General features: G+C 39.0%; 1 protein-coding gene across 1 annotated transcript; it reads right to left on the minus strand.

Annotated features, from left to right (window-relative positions):
* Positions 1–5: 5 nt before the first annotated feature.
* On the minus strand, positions 6–23,174 carry LOC117388469 (junction plakoglobin-like). Its single transcript, XM_033986357.2, has 16 exons — positions 23,041–23,174; positions 11,367–11,413; positions 10,427–10,597; positions 9,574–9,827; positions 8,634–8,872; positions 8,149–8,350; positions 5,811–5,955; positions 5,574–5,677; positions 5,025–5,363; positions 4,366–4,518; positions 4,100–4,219; positions 3,284–3,434; positions 2,669–2,790; positions 2,234–2,273; positions 942–1,077; positions 6–719 (listed from the first exon to the last, which is right to left on the minus strand). The coding sequence occupies exons 2-15, from the start codon at positions 11,377–11,379 to the stop codon at positions 944–946; spliced, it is 2,187 nt and encodes a 728-aa protein (XP_033842248.1). The 5' UTR covers positions 11,380–11,413; positions 23,041–23,174; the 3' UTR covers positions 6–719; positions 942–943.
* Between the last annotated feature and the right edge of the window lie 2,414 nt (positions 23,175–25,588).

Genomic DNA, 25,588 nt, shown 5'->3' on the forward strand with positions numbered 1-25,588 from the left:
CCACCTGTTTAATATAACCTTTATTTTATTAACCACATTTCAGTAAAAACTCTTATTAGGTAGAAAGACAATTTTCCCAGTCAGTAGTTTTGTAGGGCCAACCCAGGCATTTTCCATATAATCACTTAACCTTTTACAAACGTGGTCATTGCCACAGTGTGTATACGATTTCAATGTGATGTATACTAGCTTTAAAATGCCACACATATTAGAAAGGTGATTAGAGTAAAGACTGATTTGGCCCTTTTTTAATATATGTTTTTGGATGAGTATTTCTACTGATCTGTACCAAACTAGTGTCAAAACTACATGATAGACAACAGTGTGTTACAAAAGCATTGAGAAGAACAAAGCGTGTACACTTCTGAGCCCCCTCCGGCAGTGTCTCTTTCACTAACTTTCATTTCATATAAAAAAGAAGGAAGCTATAGGATTATTATAGTCACAAAATAAAATTTCTTTGGCATAGAACACCCACCCGAAAGCATTGTCACACATACATACACATGCACTCTTAAAAGGCTCTCAACCTACAAGCATTACTGTCATTAAAATCAGCAAAGTGCGGCTATAAAACACAGATTAGCCCTGTAAGATTCCCGTACTCGGAGAGAATTGCATATATTACACTAAGCAGAGCAGAGTCAACAGCTCTACTGACATAAATCCTCTTTTTTGTCCCAGTTCGTCAGCTTGTTGGACGTCTGCTTCTTCCAGATCTGTACAACACAACACAAAAATAAAGTCACTAACTTTAAAAGGAGTTATACAGCTTCAACAATTTGCTGCACTCAACTTTGGTACTTAAAAAGAAAGAAAGAAAACTAAAATATGCCAGCTTATATCTGTCATTTTAAACCAATTCATTTTGACACTCACCCATAGATTGACAACCTTCAATACATTTAACCTACTATAATAGCATTATGAAATAGAAGTACCTTTAATATTCATGGAACCCTTGTCTCTCGTATTGCATAGTGCCACCGTATTCATCGTGCATCATGTTGCCGTCCATACCGTCCATGGGAATGTCACCTCCGTATCCATAACCTTGAAAACCACCTGCATCCAGCTCTGCATGCAAAAACACATGTGTTAATTAGATAAATCATGTTATTTTTTTTCTTCACGTGATTGATTCAAGTCAGATGCATTTGTGAGGTACAATATTGTAAAAAGACACCGAAATGATCAAGGGTAGGATAAGGTCATAAAATCAGAGAAGTTATGCAGTAATGGACCTAATCAAGACCAGAGACATAACTCTTAATTATAACATAAAATGTAAACACACACTATGTATACAGTATTTGAAAATTACACATGGGCTATCAAATTTCTTGGTGAAGTAGACTGCTGATCCCTGTGGCCTAAGGGGGTCTTTACTCAAAAGTAGAGACAAAATACCAAAGCCATAAAAGGAGACAAGTCAAGTGGTGGAAAAGAGGGGTATTAAGAGAGATGATCCACAGATAAGAAAAGCCCAAGAAGGAGCAGAGTTTGGAGGCAATCTCAACTTGAACAGCTCAATTCATGTCTAAATGTCTCAATATTTAAAATTAGCCAAATAAAAATGGATGACGACACCTTTATTTTGTCAAATCAGTGTTTCATGCTCCTCATGTGTAAATTGTCCGAGCATTTTTGATGAAATTTTTTATGTTGATGACTTGGGTAGAAGGTTTCTGTTTTAGACCTCAGAACTACTTCCTGGATATTTGTGGTAGATAAAAGTTTAGAAGAAAAGTACAAACAGTCACTTAGCTAATGTAAAACTATGATAAATATTTACCACAGACCTTATCCTACCAAACAAAGTCATAATTAGATAAACACCTGTACTCTGGTGATGTCAAGATTATTATTGTATTACAGTCATTCCCTCTCCCCCACACTTCTTCACTCCCTCCCTCATTCCCTCACTCCTTCACTTCCTTACTCACTCCCTCCCTCACTTCCTCCATCTCTCCCTCCTTCGTTCCATCACTTCCTCACTCCCTCCCTCATTCCGTCACTCCCCCTCACTTTCTCCATCCCTCCCTCATTCCATCACTACCTCCCTTGTTCCGTCACTCCCTCACTTCCTCACTCACTCCCTCACTTCCTCACTCACTCCCTCACTTCCTCACTCACTCCCTCATTCTGTCACTCCCTCACTTTCTGCATTAGAGGAGAGTAACTGAGGGGGGAGGAATTGGCTGAGTTGCACATTTTATCAGGAGCTACTCACCGTCTGGATACGCGCCATCCATGGGGAGAGAATTATGAGCCTGTGGAGGTCAGAGGATGGGACAATCAGGCCAAGTCAACACACAGTAATTAGAAGGATGTAACAATACAAAAGCCAAAATTAAAGTTCTATTTGAGAATGGAAAATTTAACATATTTTAACTTTCATTAAAATTACAAGGAAAATTTTTGTTTCTTATCTTGTTTTTATTGCATGCCAACTTTTACAACAAATACGATTTAAAGATGCTATTTTACTATTTTTAATCAATGCCAAATGGATTAACTGGACAGATGAAGATGCTTTAGATAAATGAAGATGAATTTCACAATGGACAAATTCACTTAATACTCAAGAAAGTATACTGTGCCAACCTTATGATTTGAGTAAAGCGTTTAGTTTAAAATCTTTATTTTTGTCATTAATAAAACTCACCATTTCCCAGGCAGCAGGGTCGTGTTTGAACAGCGAGTGCGTGAGCTCCACAGACACACGCTTCTTGTAATCAGAGTTCTTGTCTTCAGAGATACGGAAAAGCACTGCTGCAGCGTAAGTAGCTGAAGGGAGAAACAGATGTATAAGAATATAATCGATTAAATGTGTTGGTGGATGACAAATGTAACGGTAAAACTGTCTGGACAGTAGTGAGTTTATAAGCATAATTACCGTAACAAACTGTGATATTAGTTTCTGTTTGTGCTTTCGCTTAAACTTTTGGACGTCAAGATGTCAAGACATAAAGGCTATGAGTGTAGTCAGTTGTGAACAAAAAGTAATGTTAAAATGTCTATGGCTAAGACACTTTAAAATGTAAACTACTGGAGTTAGCATATACACAGCAGGCTGATGTTATAAAAGTATTTACCAGTAGTGGCTTAGCAGCTTATGGGGTTTCACTGCAATTTATATTATTTTTAATATAGTTTTGGCATATACATCTCTATGCACCTTTTTCCTGCTCACAACAAAGATGGTGGATTTTTGCAAATATTGTTGAATGAATAAGTATACAACATGAGTCACAGCTGCATTATGCGTGTGAGATCGTACCGATGCCCTCGTTGTTGGAGTGCAGCAGCTCCATGAGAGGAGCGGAGGCACCCTCACTGTCGATGATCTCTGCAGATGGTTTGTCCAGAGCCAGTTCACATAGAACACCAGCCGCCACCCGCTTCACATTGTCCACTGGAGAGTACAGCAGCTGCAGAAAGATTTCAAAGAGTAATTTCATAAAGTTTATATAATTACATAGTTAACAATTCATAATTCATTTATATTTTGGTTCAAAAAGCAATGTAAAATTGTCAATATGTACATGGTTAGATTACAAAGAAATTGGATACATGATTTGTACACTTGGGGTTGCACTACTGCCTATCTGTATTCTCAAAAAAAGTGCATGAAAATAGAGCAGTTTTACTGCACTGGACCTCAAATTGAAAAAGTGTAAAACAGGCTCATCTTTCTTTTGTGAAGAGGTTAAATTAGTTACACATTAGCCTCTACAGTATCCAATTGCGATTTTCTTGACAATTGTTGTGATCACGATTAGATATTTTGTCTAGATGTGGTCATGGCCAGGAGCATTTCCACTGAGAGAAAAACAGAACAGAAATAGCTAAAATCATACATTGAAAATAGCCTGTAGAATATTTAGTTAGTTGGAAGTAATTCTTAGCAGTTATTATTACGTCTCAAAATCCAACACTGAATGAAATTGTTTACACCAAACCAAGCAATGTCTCCAGTTGTTAGTAATGACAACAAAAACAAACTTATTTTCCCATGGCTGGACTAGTAGTATGTTAAAATATTGCCTAAAGTACATTATGAATGACCACTGCACATTTTCTTGTTTATATTTACCTGGACAAACAGAGGAATGGCCTGGAGGTTAGCGATCTCTGCTCTGTTGATTGGGTCTCTGGCGAGTATGTGCAGAGCTCCAGTGCATCCCTCCACAATCTCCTCCATTCTCACTCCATCCTGCAGCAAACATGACAAACTTAATTAATTATTCACCTAAATCAATTGTTGTTACAAATCCCTGAACACCAGCCCGTGTGAACACCAGCCCGTGTGAACACCAGCCCGTGTACGGCCTTTGGGCTCCTGTGTTTCTGTCCTTGTACCTGGTATGTCTGCGCGCTGGAGGAGTCATGTTTCTGAGCGTCCTGGTGGGCTTTGAGCAGGAGGTTGACCAGACGTGGGACGGCGCCCGCATCTCTCAGAGGGGCCTGGTTCTCTTGACAAAGGGCCAGGTTACGGATCAAGCCAACTGCTGCCTACAGATAGAAGAAAAATCCCACAGATTTACATATACACACATCAAGGCATCTTCATATGTTGACCATCTGTCCAATATTTTCTCCTTCATTTGGTCAAAAAAATTCATACTAAGGTAAATAAAATGAATCAAGAAAAAGTGCTTTTGTCATAATTAAAAATGTATACATTTTCAGAACACCAAATAGGGAATGTTAGCATAAAGAATTTCATAAGAAAAAGCATCTGGGGTCAACCCAAAACCAAATTAAGATGCCAATTCCAGTTGATTAGGGACAATACAAAGGGGGAAAAGGAATAAAAAAATTAAAGTAATCACTTATTCCACAATATACATAATTTGTATTTATACTAGCACTAATTACTAAAGACAAACTGAATTAAAAACATGAACAAAGTGCACAATAACTGTATTTTATTCTGCACATAATAAACATGAAGTGTTTCAATTGAACTATACAATATATAAGTAGATTTTTACTTGATTCCCATTTTCACACTATACCTTGATGACAGGCCAGTAGTAGGGCTGGTTGAGCAGTTTGACGATGGCGGGGATGCCATAGTGTCTCCGAACTGCGTTTTGGGCGAGCTCTGCATGCTGGTGTCTGGATGTGAGGTGGCGGAGGGCGCACACGGCGGGCTCGGTCACATCCTCCTTCTCTCCAGCTCTCAGGATGGCGTGGATCAGAGCTTCAACTCCATTGCTTTGAGTGACCAGGCTCTTGTTGTGGGCGTTGTTGCAGGTGAGGTTGGACAGGATGCCGGTAGCACAGGTGAGCATGTTGATGTCGTCGGAGCTGAGAAGACCAACCAATGTCTGGAGGAGGCTGTCCATGCCCTCCTGATATACAACAAATATGTATAAATAGGATAACTCGTACTCCAGATGGGTTTTTATACTAATATATATATATATATATATATATATATATATATATATATATATATATATATATATATATATATATATATATATATATACACTCCAGATGGGTTTTTATACTAATATATATATACACTAATATAGCTAAATCACTGAAGTTCAATGTACCTGTCTGGTAGCAGCGTCTGAGAGGTTTCTGAGGGTCCACAGGCAGTTCTGCATCAAACGCTGACTGCCCCCAGTGAGGTGTTTCCCCAAAGCCTGCATCCCACCTGCAAATCACACAACAACTGATCAACTGTTCTCTGTGGTCCTTTAAACTAAGCCACAGCTGTCCAGGTGAAAGACAAGCTGCCACACCTGTCCGACGTCACACAGGTGGGTCTACAGACAAAGGGTACTTACCAGCCTCCACTATAGCGGGTTTGTTGCTGGGGCAAACAGAGAGAACTTTGAGTACTCTGCTTGTGGTCCACAGCAGTTTCTCATAGTTGTAGGTTCTCATGATGTGTACCAGACCTTCAGGACCCCCATTAGCCAAGATGATGAGCTGTAAAAGTGAAATATTTGTGTGAAATTATGATAAAAAGCTAAATGGATTGAATTGTGCCTTGTGATAGTAACATTTAGTAAACTCATTGGTTGAACTATGGCCTAAAACCACATTTTAACCTGGGCTGAATACATATAAGGGTTTGTTTACACACACCACATAAAAAATGCTATTTAAGGTCAGAACTAAACCTGAACTAGAACAGGAGCAAACCAAGACTACACTGTAAAAAAATTACTGTAAAAATACACACATTTTCAAAAGTACTTAATAGTTTTCTTTAAAAACTGTAGTTTACCGTACATTACTCAAGGTGACTCCCCTAAAATCTGGGCATTTCTCATAAGTTTGATTTGACAGTACAGTAGAATATTGATTCTTTCAGAGCACATGTGTTTGGTCATGTCTTTGTCTCATGACAGATGAGTTTGAGTTCAGCTCTGATTTCACTAGTGCTATACATGCATCTTCAGTGGATTTATGTTGAGAAAAAGCTAATAACCTTCCTTTGCATAACACTTTGAGAAAACGTGTCTGTGGCACCAATATAATTTGTCAAAGAAATCAGTACTCGTTTGTTGCAAAGCTGTCGTCATAATTGTTGAAAAAGTGCATTACTGATTGTGTAGTTGCTTTGCATCTACACAATATCTTCTTCTGTGGTCATAAGTGCAAAGAACTTTACTCCCCATCCACTACACCCTTAAGTTACTCATCAGACTTTCCAGTAAGTAACGTAAAACATGACTACATAACATTTCCAAATGGTGTTAGGGGGTATTAGTCATTATATTCTGCTTCAAACAAAAGATAAAAGACACAGACACACATCCTCTTTTGTAATGTCCTTTTGCCTCATGATTATATTTAAGATCACTGGTCACAAATGACTTATAACTCCTGTTTGCAGGCTGCTGCTTCATGTTACCACATGTGGGAGAGGCATTTTTGGTTTTAAAACAGGAACAGTTGGGCTGATGTTTGTGCTGTTTGTTGTCAGGTGTCTGGAGGCTCTTTGGTTCTACTGAGGTCAATTATTGTCCATTTCTCGTTCACACTGTGTTGAATTTGGAGTGATAAGTTAATTTTCAATTTGTGTTTGTTAGCAAGTCATAGAAATAAGACAATACTGTACAATGCATTGTTTCAAATGTGTACAGTTAACAAAATAATATTAAATGTGTAAATGCCATAGATGTACCGAAATGAAATAATACACTGTATGTGACCTGTGCAATAAGTGGTCAGAGGATAACATTGGCTAACACATTTTAAAATGTATTTTAGTGTGTGTTTAAATATTTACATGTTCCTGCACATGGATTCATTGTGGTGAAATGTAAGATAATGGTTACATGGATTTGCATTTTAAATAAAAAGTAATTTCTAAGCTGCTGTGTATAAAAGGAGTTTTATTTTGGAAAAACTCAATAGCCTTTAAGAGTAAAAAAGTCGTATCACCAGTAGAGACTCGTAAATATAAATATAGTAACATTAAGATACTGTCTCCTGTATACGGTAAATTCTTTGATCCACTGTAGGCTTACCATAAATATATACGGCTTTGTACGGGCAGCTCTTTACTGCATATTAATGGTAATGTTTCTTACAGTATCCATTAAGACTAAACAGGGTTCAAACCTTGACAAGTGTGAATCATAATATAATATATCTGTATCCTTTTCAGTCATTGCATTGTTTGAACATGATGTGAATTTGTGAAATGTTTAGCAGAAGCTTGATAAACTTTGTGGAACTGCAATTAATATTCAAAATTTTGACATCTGAGCCCTTCCCACACCCAAACAAACAGTGGCAGATGACAAAGCTCTGTTCCCAGGACACACCCAAAACCCAGCACATGCACACACAAGCAGAAGCTCCTGATCCCATTTGCTGCCTGGGTGAGTCCAACATTCACTAGTCTGACTGTTAATTCAATCATAAGGCTGAGTGTTAAGCCACCTGCCGACTATACAACCTCACACAACAAACTGATCCACTGTGTAATCTGCCCCATCGTACCGTATTCAACAAAGACCCCACGCAAATTCAGGGCTAGGTTATATGAAACAAAAGAAAAAAAATCACCACATCTAATGCATTTTAACAAATCAAACTGAAGAGGGAAATTTTCACTTCTTTCCCAAATAACTGACCCTTAGGTAGGTGCCCAAAGCCTGTCTGTACCTTGCTCTCCTGGTTGCCGTAAGACAGCAGTTGCAGACAATCTGTGGTGATGGCCAAGAACTTGGGGTTGCTCTTCTTCAAAAGGGGCACCATCCTCTGCAGCCCATCGGCCAGACGTACGGCCATCTTGGCTCCCTCCTGGTGCAGCAGCAGGTTGTGGAGTGTGGTGATGGCATAGAAGAGCACAGACTCCATGGGGGAGCTGGGGAAGGAGGGGATGGAGGTTTTCATTAATATATGGTAAAATAAATAGATAAATTAATTAATTAATAATATTATATGCAACTTTTGACACTAACTGAATGTTATAACAGAAGAATTTTGATTTATAAAGAAGCATCACTATATATTCCTCAGGTTTAACCCAATAGCCCCACGCCTTTTATTTTCAGCATTCATAATAATACAATAACTATGTTCATTACTGCATTATTATTCCCATTACCCATCATTGTCACAAAGCACAATGTTGTCTTTGTTGCTACCTGAGCATGCGCACTAAAGCAGGGATGCCTCCAGACTTGAAGATGGACAGCAGACCCTCTCTTTGGTGGGACAGGTTGTGAAGGATGCTGGCAGTGGCCCGGGCCGTCTCCATATCACTGGTGTTTTGCATGGCCCTCACCACGGCGGCCACCATCTGTGGAGACTGCATCAGGGCACGCCGAGACGCCTCTTTACGGGTCAGCTGGTTCACAATCTGGGCTGCCTTACTGACCACAACCTGACGGGAAAAAGAGGATTCAGGTTATTTGAGGCAGGCAAAATATATATGTAAATTGTGATGGCGCTTATGTGATATTGGGAAAATGGAACACACTTATTATACATCAAAAATCATGTACAATATAATCTTAGTAAAGCTGCACCATGCAATTTTTTTGGTATAGGAGCCGCCACCTGCTCATCTCCATGGAGAGGTTATTGCCTTGCCTGGAATTAAACTCCTCCAACTCCATGGAGACAAGCGAAGGCTGACCCAGCTCACAGACAGTGAAAATGAATGTTTTTCATTGTACTTTGAAGTAAAAATAGCTGCAATTGAATAAATGCAAGACCGATAACTATCATACTTACTGTGGAACATTATCTATCATGCCTTACTGTGGAACATTGCAGGCAAAGCAGTAACATTTCCATGGAGATCCCAAATGTAAAAGTTACATAGTGCACCTTAACTACACTATTCTAATATTTTGTGACCGGGGATATGGGCAGCTGCTGTAACGTCTTGACTTCTATCAATTTTATCTCAATATTTTCCTGTTTGAAATTGTAAAAATGTTTAGCATTAAATTACATAACTTTAACAAGTATATTTTTTTATTTTTCAAATCAATATTTAAACGGAACAATTTGCAACAAAAACAGTTAAAAATGTTATGTAGCTGTGTAACAATATACAATGAAGACCATGTAAAATACCTGGTCTTCATCATTGAGCAGTTTGGTGAGCTCAGGTATAGCGCGTGTGGCCAGCTCGGCGTCGTCCTGGTAGTTGATAAGGTGGATGATGGCAGTTTTTAACATCTGGGAGGGCTCGGCGAGTCTCTGGACATTGGTCATCTGGGACGGGTCGGTCTGAGTGGACAGGATCTTGGTGCCCTCCTCTAGGGTCTCAGGAAACATGGCTGCTCGGATCCGCTGGGTCCTGGTGAGAGCATACTGAGCATCTAGATCTGTAAAAAAATCAAGTCAAATGAGTGGCAAAGTGTGTCAGAAACAATAACACAACTGATAAGATTCACAACAGTTAAGAAAATTCTAAGTTGAGTAGATACAAAGTTTATATAGTCGATAAAATCATAACAATTGTACTATCACAACTGCTATGTCTACTGCTACCAGTTGGTCTTTTTGGCTAAAATGAATGTATTGTATTTTACAGATGGACAACAAAAGCCATAAGTACTACAACCTCTGCTGCAACTAATAGTACAAAACAATATGTTATTATAAACTACTACTAGGCTACTATCCCCGGTCCAACTGCTAAAGCTAATAAAAAAATCTTAGTAATTACACACCATAAACTTTCATTTCAGAGCATTATATTTTTCAAATATGATGGACGTATACCTTCTTTTAAAGGCTTTCATTCAAATACAACAGAAATACAACTACTTTTTTCATCAGTCTTATCCTTTGTACTGAGACTCATCCTGCTCCAACGAGATGAGGGATGGAGTAAAAAAAAAACCCTTCAATTAAAATTCCTTAGTAAAAGCCCACTTTGTGCATTAGATAGTAGCTCTCCCTGTCTCTTAGCATGTCTCACCAGCTGGGTCCTGGCTGGTCACAGTTGTGGTGAGGGTGTAATGCTTGCTGGTGGCGTAGTCGGAGCTATCGTCGTCCCTCACGGTGGTGGCTCCGGACTGGATTCCAGAGTCTGTGCTGTACATGGTCTGCTGCCACTCTGACACTTTCACCATGCCATCACGCTCCCCCACTGCAATACACAGACATTAATACAACTCTGTGCAGTTTAGAGGAGTTTATGTTTATGTGCATCACTGATCAAGGGTTTAATAATGTGTGAAATGATTAAGCGAATAATGATTTCCAAGGGGTTACCATTTTATTTTATAATTATGTTCTAAAAAAATTTAAGAATGTTAAAAATACTTTTGTTATATTAAAGCTGGTGTTGTTTGAATGCCATTCTGGGTTAAAGTTATACTAATTGACTGATGTATGGGTTGCCAGGTTTGTCAATGATGGTTATAATTGTGTAATCACAGAGCTAAAATGTTACATCCCAAATACTAAAAAAGGTATAAATTATACAAATTACAAATTAATTACATAAATTACAATTTGAGTACAATTACTTCATAACTGCAAAATGGGGCTAAACTAGTTTGAAACATCCTTCTTACTATTCTTGTCTAGCCTTTTGCACAGTTAAGGGAAAACATCTTTGAAGCTTTAGTAAAAGGCCATCCTGGCTGCAGGGGGTGAGGGAATCATGTTAGACTTTTTGTATTAAATCTTGAATAAATAAAGCATTTCTGTAACAGAAGTGTGCTACTGTAAAAACACAGAAACACAATAGGTGGAAGTTGGGGATTATAACCAAGTTCCTTTATTGTATCATAAAGCACAGAATATAGGCTTAACTCATTTATATGACTACTATAAAATGCACACATTTTAAAACAATGCACATTTCAGATTGGACAGACAAAATTAATTGACAAGAAAAGGTGAAATCTTACTTTGCATAGTCATCTTTGTCTCCTGTTGTTAAACAATGGAGCAAAACCTGAAACAGACAAAAAAAGAGCAGTTGATATATTAGTCAGCATATTCAGATGAAGATTATGTTAAATACAAAACACTGCAGCAGGTTTTGATGCTCATAAGACAGGTCTGTATGGCCTGACCTTATGAGGGACTGGAAAAGGGTGAGGGGAGGGGGGAAGAGGAGGTGTGGGAGCCAGAGAATCAGCTGTAAACGTAGAATTCTATATAGCCAACATGACCTTTGACCCCAGGTCTCCACCCATGCAGCCATTCGAGGGAGCAGCCTACTACTGCTGACATACGGCAATATGTAACCAGTCCGTCAGGTTTAACCTCCAGAGGGTACATGTGAACTGACAGAAAATGCCAAAATACAAAAACTGTGATAATTAGGCAAACTTTTTATCTCAAAAGGTGCAGCATTGCATTTTAGCACAGGTTAAACTGTAATTGAGAGTCATTTTGAGAGAATAATATGATCTCATTCAATAGATGATAAAGTCTGTTGTCACAGTACTAAAATTTCAAACTGTATTTCACCTCTTAAGAAAAGACTTGGTACTCAGAACAATCTTTGATACTATAACTAAAAACTATATGATAAAACTCGTCTTCCTTCTTAATCTATTCAGGAAAGATCAGTTAGTATCTGGGTATTGATTTTTTTAAACCCTAAAGTTATTACAGTAACCTTTACTAAATGAAACCTTCTGGATCCCTTTGTTTTGTTCATACATTTAGTCTTCTGGTGGCAAAAGTAATATTTCTGCACGATTAGCATAAAGATATAACCAACTACACAATAAAAATCCTATTGAAACATTCAGGAGTTAAGCCTGGATAGCTGGAATTTTCTGTGGCCTGAACGATGTGTGGGGCAGCTATTGTACAGTTTGTGTGTATGTAGTAAAAAAAACGCAACATGAGAATACACCTAGTTCTGTTCTAGTGACAACAGCACACACTGATCACATGCTTCAAGACGTTATCACCAATTCCACAGAAATACACGGTAAATAATGACTCACCATCCTAGTGTACGATTTGCAAATAACACCTGGTTTTGCAGAGCACCCGTCTTCCCACTCTTAATAAAATAGGTAGGTAGTGGGACAGTCTAATAAGCACTCTGCTACATCGCTGCTCTCTGGGACCAACCCAGAACTTACAATAGTATACAGTTTGCCTAGCTGTTTACTTTCAACTGCTGGCTGTTTCAAAGTGTGTGCATGAACAGAGACACTCCCTTCGCATTTCGCCCCTGGCTCTATAAGGGTTGTGTTGTGTGAAATCACAGTCAGTGTCATTGCCCCCTGCAGGTTTTTTACACTCAGGAGGTTTTGCATAATTGTTATAATGTTGTTTATGGGCCAATGCGGACATTACGCACGAACAGCAGTTATGCAAATCTTTTACTGAGTGTGACGTTTTTAATTATAGGTCCATGTCATATTTACTTACCTATCTTGAGATACACAGACAGAAAATATCAGCTTCTCTAAAATTATTTGTTATGATTGGCTTTTGTGGATCACTGGAAGGAGCATTTGCACCTGAACTAGAAGAAAACTGGCTACTATATCTTTACTATTGCATTGATAGAACTGACTTGACTTTCACTGTGCTTCTAGTTTGGACATTTTTGTACTTTTTCATCATAATTTACGCTCTAATTTTATTACTAAACTATATTTATTACTTTCTTATTTAGTATGCATTTTTTAGCTACCTATACTTATTTGTACACTCAAGGGGAAACTAATAAGGTTTTATGCTAGCTCAAAAATCTTAAAAGACATTTTCAAGCATTTCAACCTCTCCAAACCGTTTTATCTTATAGTAGAGAATACAAAGGTTTAAGGTTTATTTATATAGCACAATTCATACATAAAGTATAGAATACTAAACCCCTGTCTCAGTATCTTGTGCCACGGCACTATCAGGGAGTAGTTGAGTTCATTTATGACTGGGTCTGGCAGTGTGTTCCTGTAGGACCTGCTCCCTCTGGGCTGTCTGAGCTTGCAGCTACATGCTACATTCAGATAACGCACTAGCTCATCAGCCTGATAGAAACTATGCTCTCATTGAAAACACATTCCTACCTTTCGGACATGTCAGGGCGTGGCACCCTTTGTCTTGTAAAAAGTGACTTTATCTTTATGTCATTTTGTGTTTAAACAAAGGGACTGTAGATTAAACTTTGATATCTTTGCTGTGTATGGTAAAACGGATAAAGTAAAAGGCGTAATAGGAGAGAGGCTTGTGCATAAAAGTAAATGGGGAAAATTCAGGAAGCGTTTTGCAGGTTTTATTTTTCAAGTGAAGTGGGGAGAGCAGTGAACTGTTGCAATGCCACGGCACACCCCACTTGTCACCGTGGTAACTGTGTACAGTGTGTATGTAGGGGGGTGCTGACCTACCCAAGGCTTGGCTCTAATCATGAATGAGAAAACATAGTACAGTACCTTCTCAACAATTATTCACACAAAAGGTTAGAATTAGAATAGAAAAAAAGTATTCAATCTGTACTCTAGTTGCTCAAAGTACAAGAGTACAAAAACAACAATAAGGCGACTATTGACTGCAGCTTTGACTGTGCTACTATATGTAAAATTTGTAATAAAAAAAATGTTTTGGCAAGTAGATTTTGTTTGACAGGACAGTAAGCCAGCACTTGTGAAAAGGGGTATAAACACCACCATTATTAGGGATGCACTGATCCAATACTGGTATCGGATAGTGGTGCCGATACTGATTGGTGCCAATACTTAAGGCTATTGTATTGGAATTGTTATTATTATTATTGCTGGATCAGTGCATTATATCACAATTATTATTGACAATGCTACCACAACCACCACCTTTACCACTGTTACTACAATTCACAATACAGCTGACATTGCAAAAAATAAAATAAAAAATCTAAAAAAGCAGTATAAACAGCAATGTTTTTGATTTTTGTAAGTATCATGAACATGGACTTATGAATGCACTTGAGGAAAGGGTAAGTTTATAGTAACCTTCAACATTGAGTATTAATATTATACTTGGTATATGGGGTCAGTAATGCCCAGAACACAACAGTGATTCAACATATACTTAAGCTGCACTTTGCTCTTCTTCAGTTAATGACTGACATCCTCTACTCTCACAGCACTCCACGTTATCTTCACATTGGCTCCAAAAGGCCCTTCTGAACATGCCATTACATAGAAACCACACACTTCCGTCCACCACACTCCACTTCTACTTTAACTGTCTGTATGCTGAAGTCTTCTTCTTACTGAAGCCCAAACTGCAGCAGTAAAGCAGGAATGTGCCTCAGCGGAGAGCACCTATGAAAAGCACTGGAACTCTAGTGTGACATTTCACACTGTTGTAGTAAGTTCATCTTGCGGCTATGAGTAAAAGTGGAGTATTACTGTATTTGTATCCCTCATTGACTCATATGTGACCCACTGATCCTATGAGGAGTGAGAAGGCTGGGTCCCTGTGAGTAACACTGTTAGACAAATCTGAGTCTGGCCCCACAGGCATGTCATAAGGGAGTGTCTGCAGCTCCGACAGAGGCTGTGCGAGGGTGTGGTGACGGATTGTGTGGGGGCGACTTCTACGTTTCTACACATAAGTTTACTTACTTAATGTAGTCAAATTTATTTGTATAGTGCTTTTCACAAAGTGCTATAAGAGAGCAGGTACACCAAATAAACAAGTAAATGTGTTGTAAATATCCCCTATTATGGCTTTTCTCTTCTGGGGTTGCCACTTTGAGCTATGGGACAAGAAGCATACGGCAGGAAATATAATAATTATTTACAGTTAAAAGATGTGCTGTGCAACTGTTATAGTGGAGGGTTTGCCACATGATTGTCTGCAAGGAGATGACCTTTAGCCTAGAATGTTCCCCAGTATGGCATTAAACTTTTATTCAATTACAGGGGTTTATATTGCTGAAAAATATATATAACATGCATGCTTACTGTGAGTAGGATCATCTCCACACAGATCTGAGCTGCAACTTGGCCTGGTGACATCACCTGCTTGTATTCATACAGATGTATCTATATCTATTTAATGCTATACTGTGGAACATTCTAGGTCAAGGAATAACAGTGATTGAGACACGGTGGCAGACCCCTCACAAGAAAAGTCCCATAATGCACCTTTAAAGGATTGACTAAATTAAATTCTCCTAATTCACTACTGACCCACTACTGAGTGAATGAACCACACAGTAAAAACACACTTCTCCAAACCTCTCACAAACTTTGAAAAGTGTGAAGGATAGTCACAAAAGATCAGAAATTAACAGAATTAGCTTCCTTTTTTCTATTTTACACCACTGTACAGCACTGAACAATGAAGTGAAAGGAGAGAATATCTTTAATAGAATACAAAGTTTTGATCTTACCAGTGTATCCACTTATCAAATCAAAATAAAATTATATGTTATAATGATAATAATGTAAAAATGCAACATCTTGGAGGTTCATTATTGTGTTCTAATAATGTAACATCCACTTCATCATGTTCGCTTTCGTAAATAAACCAGTTATTTTCAGGTGGATTTGAAGCTTGCACGAGGCTGGTCATTTCTCTGGACTCTCTGACAAGCTGTGCCTGGTGTAACATGTCAGGATCCTTCACTGTCCCATGTGTGGAGTTTTAAAAAGCGTGCTGCAGTAAAGAGTGCGCATGCAGCAGCTCTTTAGTTACATGAATCTCACCATTTTACTCACTGTTGCAATAATCCAGAGTCGTGTTTTCACTCTAATCTGCATAATGTCATGTTTAGTCTGACACACAGATAAAGTGGATTATGTAGCCCATGGGAGCTGCGGTATCGGACATGTCGTCTGGCGCCACACACATGCTCTGGGCCGGTCATATGTATGTCCCCTGGCACGCAGGTTTTCCCAAATGACTTAAACACGCTGCATTCAAAGTTGTGTTTAGTTTATTGGTTTATTTTAACAAGAGCGGTGGACAGATGCACTATTGCTCCCAGACTAAATGAGAATACTGGCTCTGAGACAGGCTGGATTATATGTTGTGGAAATAAATTTAAAACACATGTGAGATAATGTAAAAGTTGAAAAGTCAGGAGAAATCATTAACCCTTAACATGAAACTGATAGTAAAATAAGTACTATGGATTATACTTTGACGACTGAGGGATTACACAGACACAAAATTAATTGCATTTCGCAATATTGTCTTAGTAGTATTGTGATGCTGTTTTTAAATATCACAATACTACTAAGACAATAGGGCAAAGAGAGACATTTCTAGTAAAAGAAATGAGTTCTAGGCACGAACTCTCCTCTGGATTTAGTGCAACAACACAACCGTGATACTAACAATAGGACAAATCAATTTCTTTTAAAGCTCTGGTTTGATTACAGTGCAATTATTCAATGTACTACACTTTTTACAGTATAATAATCTATGCTTCAACTAGTCTTTGGATCTTATTCTCCACACATTTGCCTGTATGTCCCAAAAGGGGCCCCCCTCTTACCCCCAGCACTGCCGACATTTTCGGGTTGATATGCAAGTCCGATTTGGTTATTTTCTCCAAGTCTTGTCATTCTTATTTACTACAAACTCCCAAGTCCTTTTTTTTTTTACCTCAAACTTGTAATAAAGTTGTGCAGTCAAATTTTGTGCAGCTATCTCTTTGTATTAAAGTGCCAATATAAAGCTTTGTGTGTGTATTTTAGGCAGCAACAAAATATCGGCCTGTGCTGAAGATTTAAGGCTGATAGCTGATACACTAAAAAGTCCAATTATCAGCCCAATATATCGGTCTATCTCTACCCAGCACTCAAGGCCACTCTGCCCTCTGCCCCGGGTCTGCAGCTGTGGTGAGGGGGGTAGTAGAGAGAGCTGTGAGTTATGGATCAATACAGGGGATGTGAAGTGACACACAGCTAATGGTTCACTCTGGTCGGGGACAGGAAGTGGTGGTCGGCATTATTGGACTGGTTAGCACTGTTCAGTTAGGGTCAGACGGGTGAACATTCAAGAACAACTATGTGACTACTATTTAGTGTGAACTGCATCACAAAGCATCAGACGTAAATTCATCATATTTCAACTGATATCAACAAGCTATGACATGTAGAGTCAGAACGCCTCACTACTGGTCAAAATAACTGCAAAAACGCTGGTGAGTACAGTTTTAACTTGGTATGTCTTTAATTTAGTTTACTATCAAAAATACCCATGAATGCCTACTCCAATCTCCAATGTATTTGTGCAACAGTTCAATTAATCTCTGAAGTTCAATTTCAAGTTCATTTTTCAGATGTAATTGCTCATACTATTAAACCAAATACCCTTATATCCCAGCACAATTGTGAAGCATCTACGTAGACATTACACTGATTGGTCTGTCACGATAACACATTTTGAAGTGCGATATATTGCTGAAGAAAATATAGACAATAAATGATAATATTGACCCTAATTTAGGCCATTGACATACTAAATAGAATTATCCCCAAAAACTATTCGAAATGTACAATATGGTTAAAAAACACAAACAGCAATATATAAATAGCAGACAGAAACACTTTAGTTTAGTTAGTTTGTATCTAGAATAGTCATAAAAGTTATTTATTCAACCCGACAGCTCAAATCTAATATTGTAAACATGAAAAATCACAAAAAGTTCCCAACTAGTACCAAGAAAAATCCCCACGATAAATATTGACCCCCAAAAATGATTGAATTGCAGTTTACATAGTAAAAAAGAGTGGGACTATCTAGTTTATTCAAGATTCTTCAGTTTTTTGGTCATTAAATCAATTTTTGGGAATAGTCAAAACATCGTGATGTTTCTTCTCATAATAATCACAAAATGAACTTGACATCTAGTCATCACCCATCCAACTGTGTAACTTACTCACAAACATGGAGCCTTTTGCAATAGTGTGACAAGCAGATAATAAATGCCAGACCAGAGCAGTGAGTGAGGACATACCAGAAGCCTCTCCTACATTGCCGGTGTAAACTTGTGCAACACAGAAAGTCAATCAAACGTGGCAACACGAATAACACATTAGACAGTGAAATGGCTCTAGGTGATTGCAGTGGGTAGAACAGTAGGGACAGTAGATGCACTCTTATACAGTTTTTGTTTACTCAGAGAGGGACTTCTGTGAATCAAAGGAAATGTGATCTAGAGGAGGAGGAGGAGCTTAAAGCTGCGGTATCGTGTTACACCAAGACTGATAAAGATGAAGTAAATGAGGCAGAAACTTATCCAAACCAAAGCAATAAATCTACAGGCAACAAAGTTCAAAGTTATATTGGTGTTATAAGGGATGCATGTAGATGTGGAGGAACAGGGTTAACAATAAGAGTAAAAGAATGCACTGTATACATAATAATATAAAACATAACTGGTGAAAGACTGTGTACAGTGTATTCAATGAAGGAGCGACAAAGGCAAAAGAATCCTAGTTTAGTCGCCTACAGTTTTTGTGGTAAAGAAATGCCATTGTCTCCTGTGTGTTGACCCCAGGCCTAAACGCTAAATGAATAAAGAGGATTGCACTAGGAAGGGCATCTGATATAAAAAAGTTGATTTTACAAGACGTTTTATTACTACACAATAGCTTTATACTTAAACATCAAATGCATGCTTTCATCATCTCTGATCCCATGTTCCTCCAGTCCGAACTCTGCCACAAAAACTCAATTTTACTATGACATAAGTAAAATGGCTGTATACCTGTTAATGAAAAAGCCCCAAGCTGATCATTGACAAATAAATTTTTTGCACGGACCCAGTAAGAAGGATGCACAAAGAAAGGAAGGAAGATGATGAAGTAAGTCTGGACAGAGAGCCAGTGTGTGACTTTGCTGCATCTGAAAAGGAAAAGAGTAGCGGCATTGTCCTATTGACAACTATCTGTGTGAATAGGAAGCCGTTTGTGGAGTGTCCCGCTGGACCTGACCAAAAGGGCTGGAGCGAATCAAGATGGCTCAGTCAGTGCATCTGTGGACCAAATGTGAACGCCAAAACCAAGAGCATCCAAAGCCCTATTTAAGGACTCGGCGAGGACTTACGAGACCGCGCCACTACGGTCCAATGTGTGTCTGAGAGCTGAGGAGATCTGACAGATGATTAATTTTTCAGGGAGATTAGAGACACATGGAGCAGGAGAGGGAGAGAGGGGTGTTTGGGAGAGCAAGGCCAGGGCCAACGGGGACTGGCGAGAGTACAGAACCAAAGGAAAAAGTTGTGCCGACAAGCTCAAGATCACAGTTGTTCATCTATATGCAAATCTCAATCTGGAAGTAAGAATGTGACAAAAAGGGAATGAGAGAGAGGGGGTGGGCGGGTGGGGGTATGTGGGCCAGTGAGTCTGGTGTGGATGAGATGACTTCCAAAGTCCATGGCTTTAAAGATTTGGTCAAGACACACAGCAAGGGGTCACCCTCAATGATCTCTGAATAAAAGGACAAAAGTTACTACAAAGCTTTGGAGAACTGAAACCTTATATCAGCTTTCAAGTTTTTAAGGTTAACTGCTCAAAATGAATGATTCTGAACAACAACACCAACAACAACATTTTTCTTTACAACTGCAAGAAATCTTTGACATGTAGTGAAGCTGGGGACCTGCCTATCTTTGGGCCAATAGGCAAGATTTAGCAGTGCAAAATTAAATCCAGTCTTGGCACAACACACTCCTCTGCTGCAATAGTTGGAACAAGGGGGAAAAATGAAAACATGCATTTTTGAGTTTATCCAGTGTTTAGCAAAAGGAGCCAAAATTGATTCCAACACTGCAGACTCCAGGGGATCCGACTGTGGCCACATGCAAGGACGCAACTATTTAGGTTTACAATCGATTTTCAAACTTCCTGATAATACTTGATACTTATCTAACAAGTCAAGCCACCCCTTGATTCTCTGCATGTTACAACCACACCCACAGTCTTATCCGTATGCTTAAAGTATAATTAAAGAAGGAAAAACATTCACATTCAGAGCAGAGATCCACTTTGGAGAGAAGAACAACCCATAGTGGCCAACTGTGAAAACATCTTTTAAGTCAGGCCTGGAATAGACTCAAGTATTTTGTCTGTTGTTTCTATTTTCAGCAGATCATTGGCCTTTGTTCGTGTGGCGCAGAAAACAAAACAGAAATTTAAGTGGTCTTATTTAACAAGTACAACAGAAGCCCTAAATGAGGAAAATGGTTTTATGCGCTGTCATTACAAACGGGTGGGGTATGTAATTGTTTTGTTGAAGTCAATTAAGACTAACTATTTTAGCAGAGTTCTGACGAGAACACGCTACACTAGTCTAAAGTGAGTAAAAATGAAAACTTCAAAAACCAGAGCACTCTCAGGAAAAATACAAGATTTTTGGAGATTTGCTCCATAATGTGTTAGCTCAGAGTCTTCATCAGATCATGTTCTTTCTTCAGATCACAGGAAATAAACACTGAACAGATTAAACTGGGGCGAAAGTGGATTAGAGTGTCATTGTTATTATATGTTTGGCTTCATGTGATTGGAATACAGATGATGCACTGATACCTCAATAGTTTCAGTAGTTTAGTATTTTTGAGTAGGGCCCCAGAAAGAGTAGCTGTCAATTTAGTGACATCTAATGGGGATCCAGATAACAGGGGATACTACAATGTTTGCAAAATACAGCAATGTAAGAACCTTTGATCATTTTATTTTTCTTGAACAGATTTTTTAAACAATATTTGGAAGTGAACTTAAAGATGACAGTGTTGTTAAAGGTGCACTAGAACTCTTCTGAAGGAGGGTCTTCCACCAGCTTGTTTCCACTGAAATATTATTGCTTTGAATATCCCACAGTAGCATTAAATGTGTCCATCACCTTGAAGGCAATATTTCTAACAGCAAGAATGCTGTTTTTCAAAGTTATTTTTAAGCAATATAAAGAGCTGTAATTGAATAAATGTAAGCTAGATAACTTTAATGCCATACTGTGGAACACCAGGGAAAGCAACAACATCTCAATAGAGACAATCAAGTGTGGGATCCACACTTGTGGATCCCACCAGAAAAGTTACAGTGTACCTTTAATGTTCTAGGTAAACAGAGACATTAAGAGTTGTCAGACCTCTCTCAACAAAAGCCCCTGTCATTAGAGGCTGAAATTCTATCTGCAGCGTCCCCTTAGCCATGGGAACAGGCTGAGGGAGAGGGGAGAGCCAAGAGCGGGGCCCAAACAGAGTCTATGAGGTCTTCAAGCACCACTGCACTAGACTGGTCTGGACTAAGACACCCAGCAGACAGACAAAGAGGTCAGCATATATGCCATATTGTAATCCCTTTGCAAAGTATGGCCCTATTTATAAAGTGAAGGATCTCCTGGCCTCTTGCTCTGCTAATGTAGGGCAGTATGAGGGCATTAAGCAGGAGGAGGGGCAGATTAGCACCATCCCATCACAGCTGTAGCAGTGAATCTACAGTATATAAGTCACCCCCCTCAGTGTCCTGTTGTGCACCACCCCACCCACACCCCCTAACCCCGAGGGCAGACAGAACAGGCTCTGCCTGATGACATGGTCGCGGGACAAGCACAGTAAGCCTGACCTATTCAAACTGACACATATTGAACGGCTGGGTGCGATGATCTGAAAATGACTTTGCTGCAATAAACTGTTAGTGCTGCTTTTGGATTTTATAACTGTCAAAATCATTTATGAAGAAAAATGTTTGAGACAGATTTAAACAGGCTTTGACTGACCGATTCAAGTAGCAATTTGCTGAATCGCACATAATAAAGCAATATATTTTAAAAGGATTATTGTGATTTGGATTGGTAGCAGATATGTTTTTGCTTTGTTTTTATATTATTAAATTTAGTAGATCAGCAATAGATGTTCCTGAAAACATTGTGTAGAGACTGGTATAGAAACCTCATACAGTTTGGCATGTGGTATGTCTGCCACAAGGTTTGATAATCTGTAAAAAAAAAAGTAAATCATGGAAGAATAGGTCAATACCTGGAGAGAGCAATGACAAGACTGAACACCACAGAAGTATCTACTAACTAATACGTAGGCCTATCTCAACAATAGTCAACAGCTGGTTGAGTCTCCTAATGAATACATGCATTTATTATGTCTGTACATTAGGTTAGTTTGAGAAGGTGCAAGGTTCAAGCACTAGAAATAAGAATACACTCTCCCTTTCACCTGCCTCATGCATGCGCACCACACGCGCGCTGTAGAGACACTTTGTCACTGCGTCTATTGACGAATGGCGAGTGCGCGCAGCCAGACTTCACTCAAAGGTTACATTGAGTTTTCTGACCGAGTTCGGACAGTTAAGTTAGGTCCATTATAACGCAAATGAACATGGAACCAGCTTGTTCTACCTAACTGAGAGCTTGACTTCGCTCAATGAGCCGAACAGCCAGACCGTAGTAAGGCATGCGGAAATGACAACGACCAAGTTGTAGCATAAAGATTAAAACCAGGTAACTAGAATAGACTCGTATAAAACCAACACACGAATACAGTTCAACAAAAACAGCTACTAGTTACATTCAAAACAACGTGCGCACTTTCTTTTACGCAAACCCCAACGCGGTTTAAAGCCTGTTTTGTAAGGCACAGGACAGAACAAATGGGCCACGTACCGTTAAATCCGCGTAATGCCGTGGTACTATCCCAAGTGTGCGTTGTTCTTTCTGTCCCTGTAATTTTCTCCTGAGTTCACTCCGCTCCCACCACAGCTGCAGCGGACAGTCCTACGAACAAAAATGAGTAAAACAAGCGTCACGTCGGTCGTAACTCCGCCCCCCTCCAGTCGACCCCACCCTTCTGTCCTGCCACAGCCAAGGGGCGCTCCTTCTATTGTTGGAAATTACTAGTTGAATTTGAGAAGGTGAAACCAACAGGCAACAAAACACATGTAAGAAAATCATTTGAGACAGATGAATAAATAAAAGGCGCTGTATTTTCGTGATAAAACTCTAGTGTCATGTTACGTTCATGTTTTGTTTTCCTGTTTCATTCAGCTGTACAATGCTTCAAACTGCACAAACTCACGCTTTTGTCAAGATGGTGCGTTTCATAAAGGCTCTAGAGCAGCAGCCATTTTGTGCACCTGCATGACGCACAGCCACACCTTTATCTCATGTCGAAACCAGTCGCACCATGAGTCACTGCAGCCAGGAAGCACTCACCAACACTTCTATGTAAACGCAGGCTCATCTCACACTACTCACATTTACACAAAGATTATGATTGGACAATAATAATAATAAGACAATATACACCTTTACGAATAGATAGGTCAATGTGTCATACACTTTGACAAGGATGTGTGCTTATTTTCATGTCTCCATACGCGTGTAGTGTACCATACTTGAAGCAATTCTGGACCACTTATTACACATTTTGTCAAACATGGACTAATGCGCAAAAAACTTGTGAAAAGGCTTCAGACCTTATTAACAGTGTCGTGTGAATGTGTGCTGCCTGTGGGGTTGGTTTTATTAGGTTATGCATTTTAGTCGTGAGGACCCCCAGGCTGCATCTCCACTCAAGACTATCCCCCTGATGTTTTCAGCTGAAGCAGTTTTGGTGGCCTCCCAGGTCCCTGTTTAGTTGACACATGGGTTACTGGACATGAATGGGGCTTTTGTGTTAAAACAGACCTCTATTTACTTATAGGCAGGAGAAAAACACCATAAGACCACATACAGTATAGGCCTAATTCTAGTCACTATAATTACATATTTTATATATTTAAAAAGAAAAAAATGCTATTTAACAGTAGTATGCACATGTCCAGAAATACTGAAGGTTGCCCTGTCTGTGTTAAGTGAACTTTAAATGTCCTGAATGCTCTCCAATTCAAATCGGCCACCCATTATGGGGATGTGACTCATTTAAAAATACATATTCTAACTTCTTGTATTCATATTTAATGCAGTCAAATAAGATGGTTCACATGAGTTAAAGCAGCTCACTCTCAACATGTTTTAAGTCCAGCTGTGCTCCAGCAGCTCATGTTGTCTGTCTCACAGTTCAGTCTGACTCACATTCCAGAGGAGGACAAACTGATATGAAGTCTCTGCTCCACAATACAGCTCTGTATCTGCCTTTAGTCCCATGTACCGCACACACACTGCAGGAAATGGGCTCATTGTCCCTGTGAGAGGAAGCCGGCCAAAGCACTGGATACTGAATTGATGGAGACATTATGGTTAATTATTAATCACAACTTACAAATGGAGGACATGAAACACTGTACTGTTGCCTTGCCATATGATTAATGTTTGGCCATATGCACAGTAGAGTGGAGTACAAAAGTTAGTAGGCCATATAGCCCTATATTTTAGACATGTTTGCAACAATGTTGTAATAATGTTTTACTCCCTAAGTTCAGCCAAGTGTGTATAACATAGGCTATAGGTCTAGAGTTGTAATATAGGCTAGTACTGGAACCAAGGAAAATACTTACTTTGATTTATTACACCAATTCTTTAAAAACAAAAACAGGCATTTAATTTTGTTACGCGTGAAATTGCCCTATATTACCAGCAGAGGGAGACACAGTCCCACCAGTGGTCTGTGTGTTTCATGTGGGCGCATATTCTCAGTCAGATTTGGTTTCTGGAGCATGTGTTGTAAATAGTTGAGCATTTCAAAACACGAAGATGCCTCCTGTTCTACAAATAACATCTACAACCTCAGAGCCAGAGCTATAAAGCTCACTCAACTGAACAAACGAAAGGTCTACAGCCTGTAACCATTATAGATCCTGAGGATTTATCCTGTTCTATTAAAATAAGTGGGCTTTTCTGTATAGAAAATGTAACGAATATAGTGTGCTCTATCACAAGAGGAATATGGTCTTTAATAGCCTAAGCTTGAGTAATTTGCAACTTCTCACAATTTTGAGTTTATTTCATCTGTCAAAACAACAACAAATCCACGGCGTGTGTGCTCTAAAAGTATCGTTCATGTGACTAAAATAAAACCAGGCTAAATGTGTGACAAAATGACCCTCAGGGGCAGATCCTGTTCAGTTGTTCAGCATGAAGCCTATAAATAACACAACGTTCACATTTGAGAATATAATACTGAGATACACGAGTAATTTAGCACAAGCCTTATGGCAACTTTCAGCAAAAAGAAAATAGGTGAAATTGAACTACATATCCCATGATGCCTTGC

Source organism: Periophthalmus magnuspinnatus, chromosome 1 (assembly GCF_009829125.3).
Source record: "Periophthalmus magnuspinnatus isolate fPerMag1 chromosome 1, fPerMag1.2.pri, whole genome shotgun sequence".
In the NCBI taxonomy this organism is placed as follows: Eukaryota; Metazoa; Chordata; class Actinopteri; order Gobiiformes; family Gobiidae; genus Periophthalmus; species Periophthalmus magnuspinnatus.

Bases quoted from the DNA above. Each gene is read 5' to 3' on its own strand.
- LOC117388469 (XM_033986357.2), bottom strand. The intron at 8,351-8,633 runs GTAGCAACAAAG...CTCCTTCCCCAG, and splicing joins GCTTTAGTGCGCATGCTCAG to CTCCCCCATGGAGTCTGTGC. The intron at 2,791-3,283 runs GTACGATCTCAC...TTCTCCCTTCAG, and splicing joins CTCCAACAACGAGGGCATCG to CTACTTACGCTGCAGCAGTG.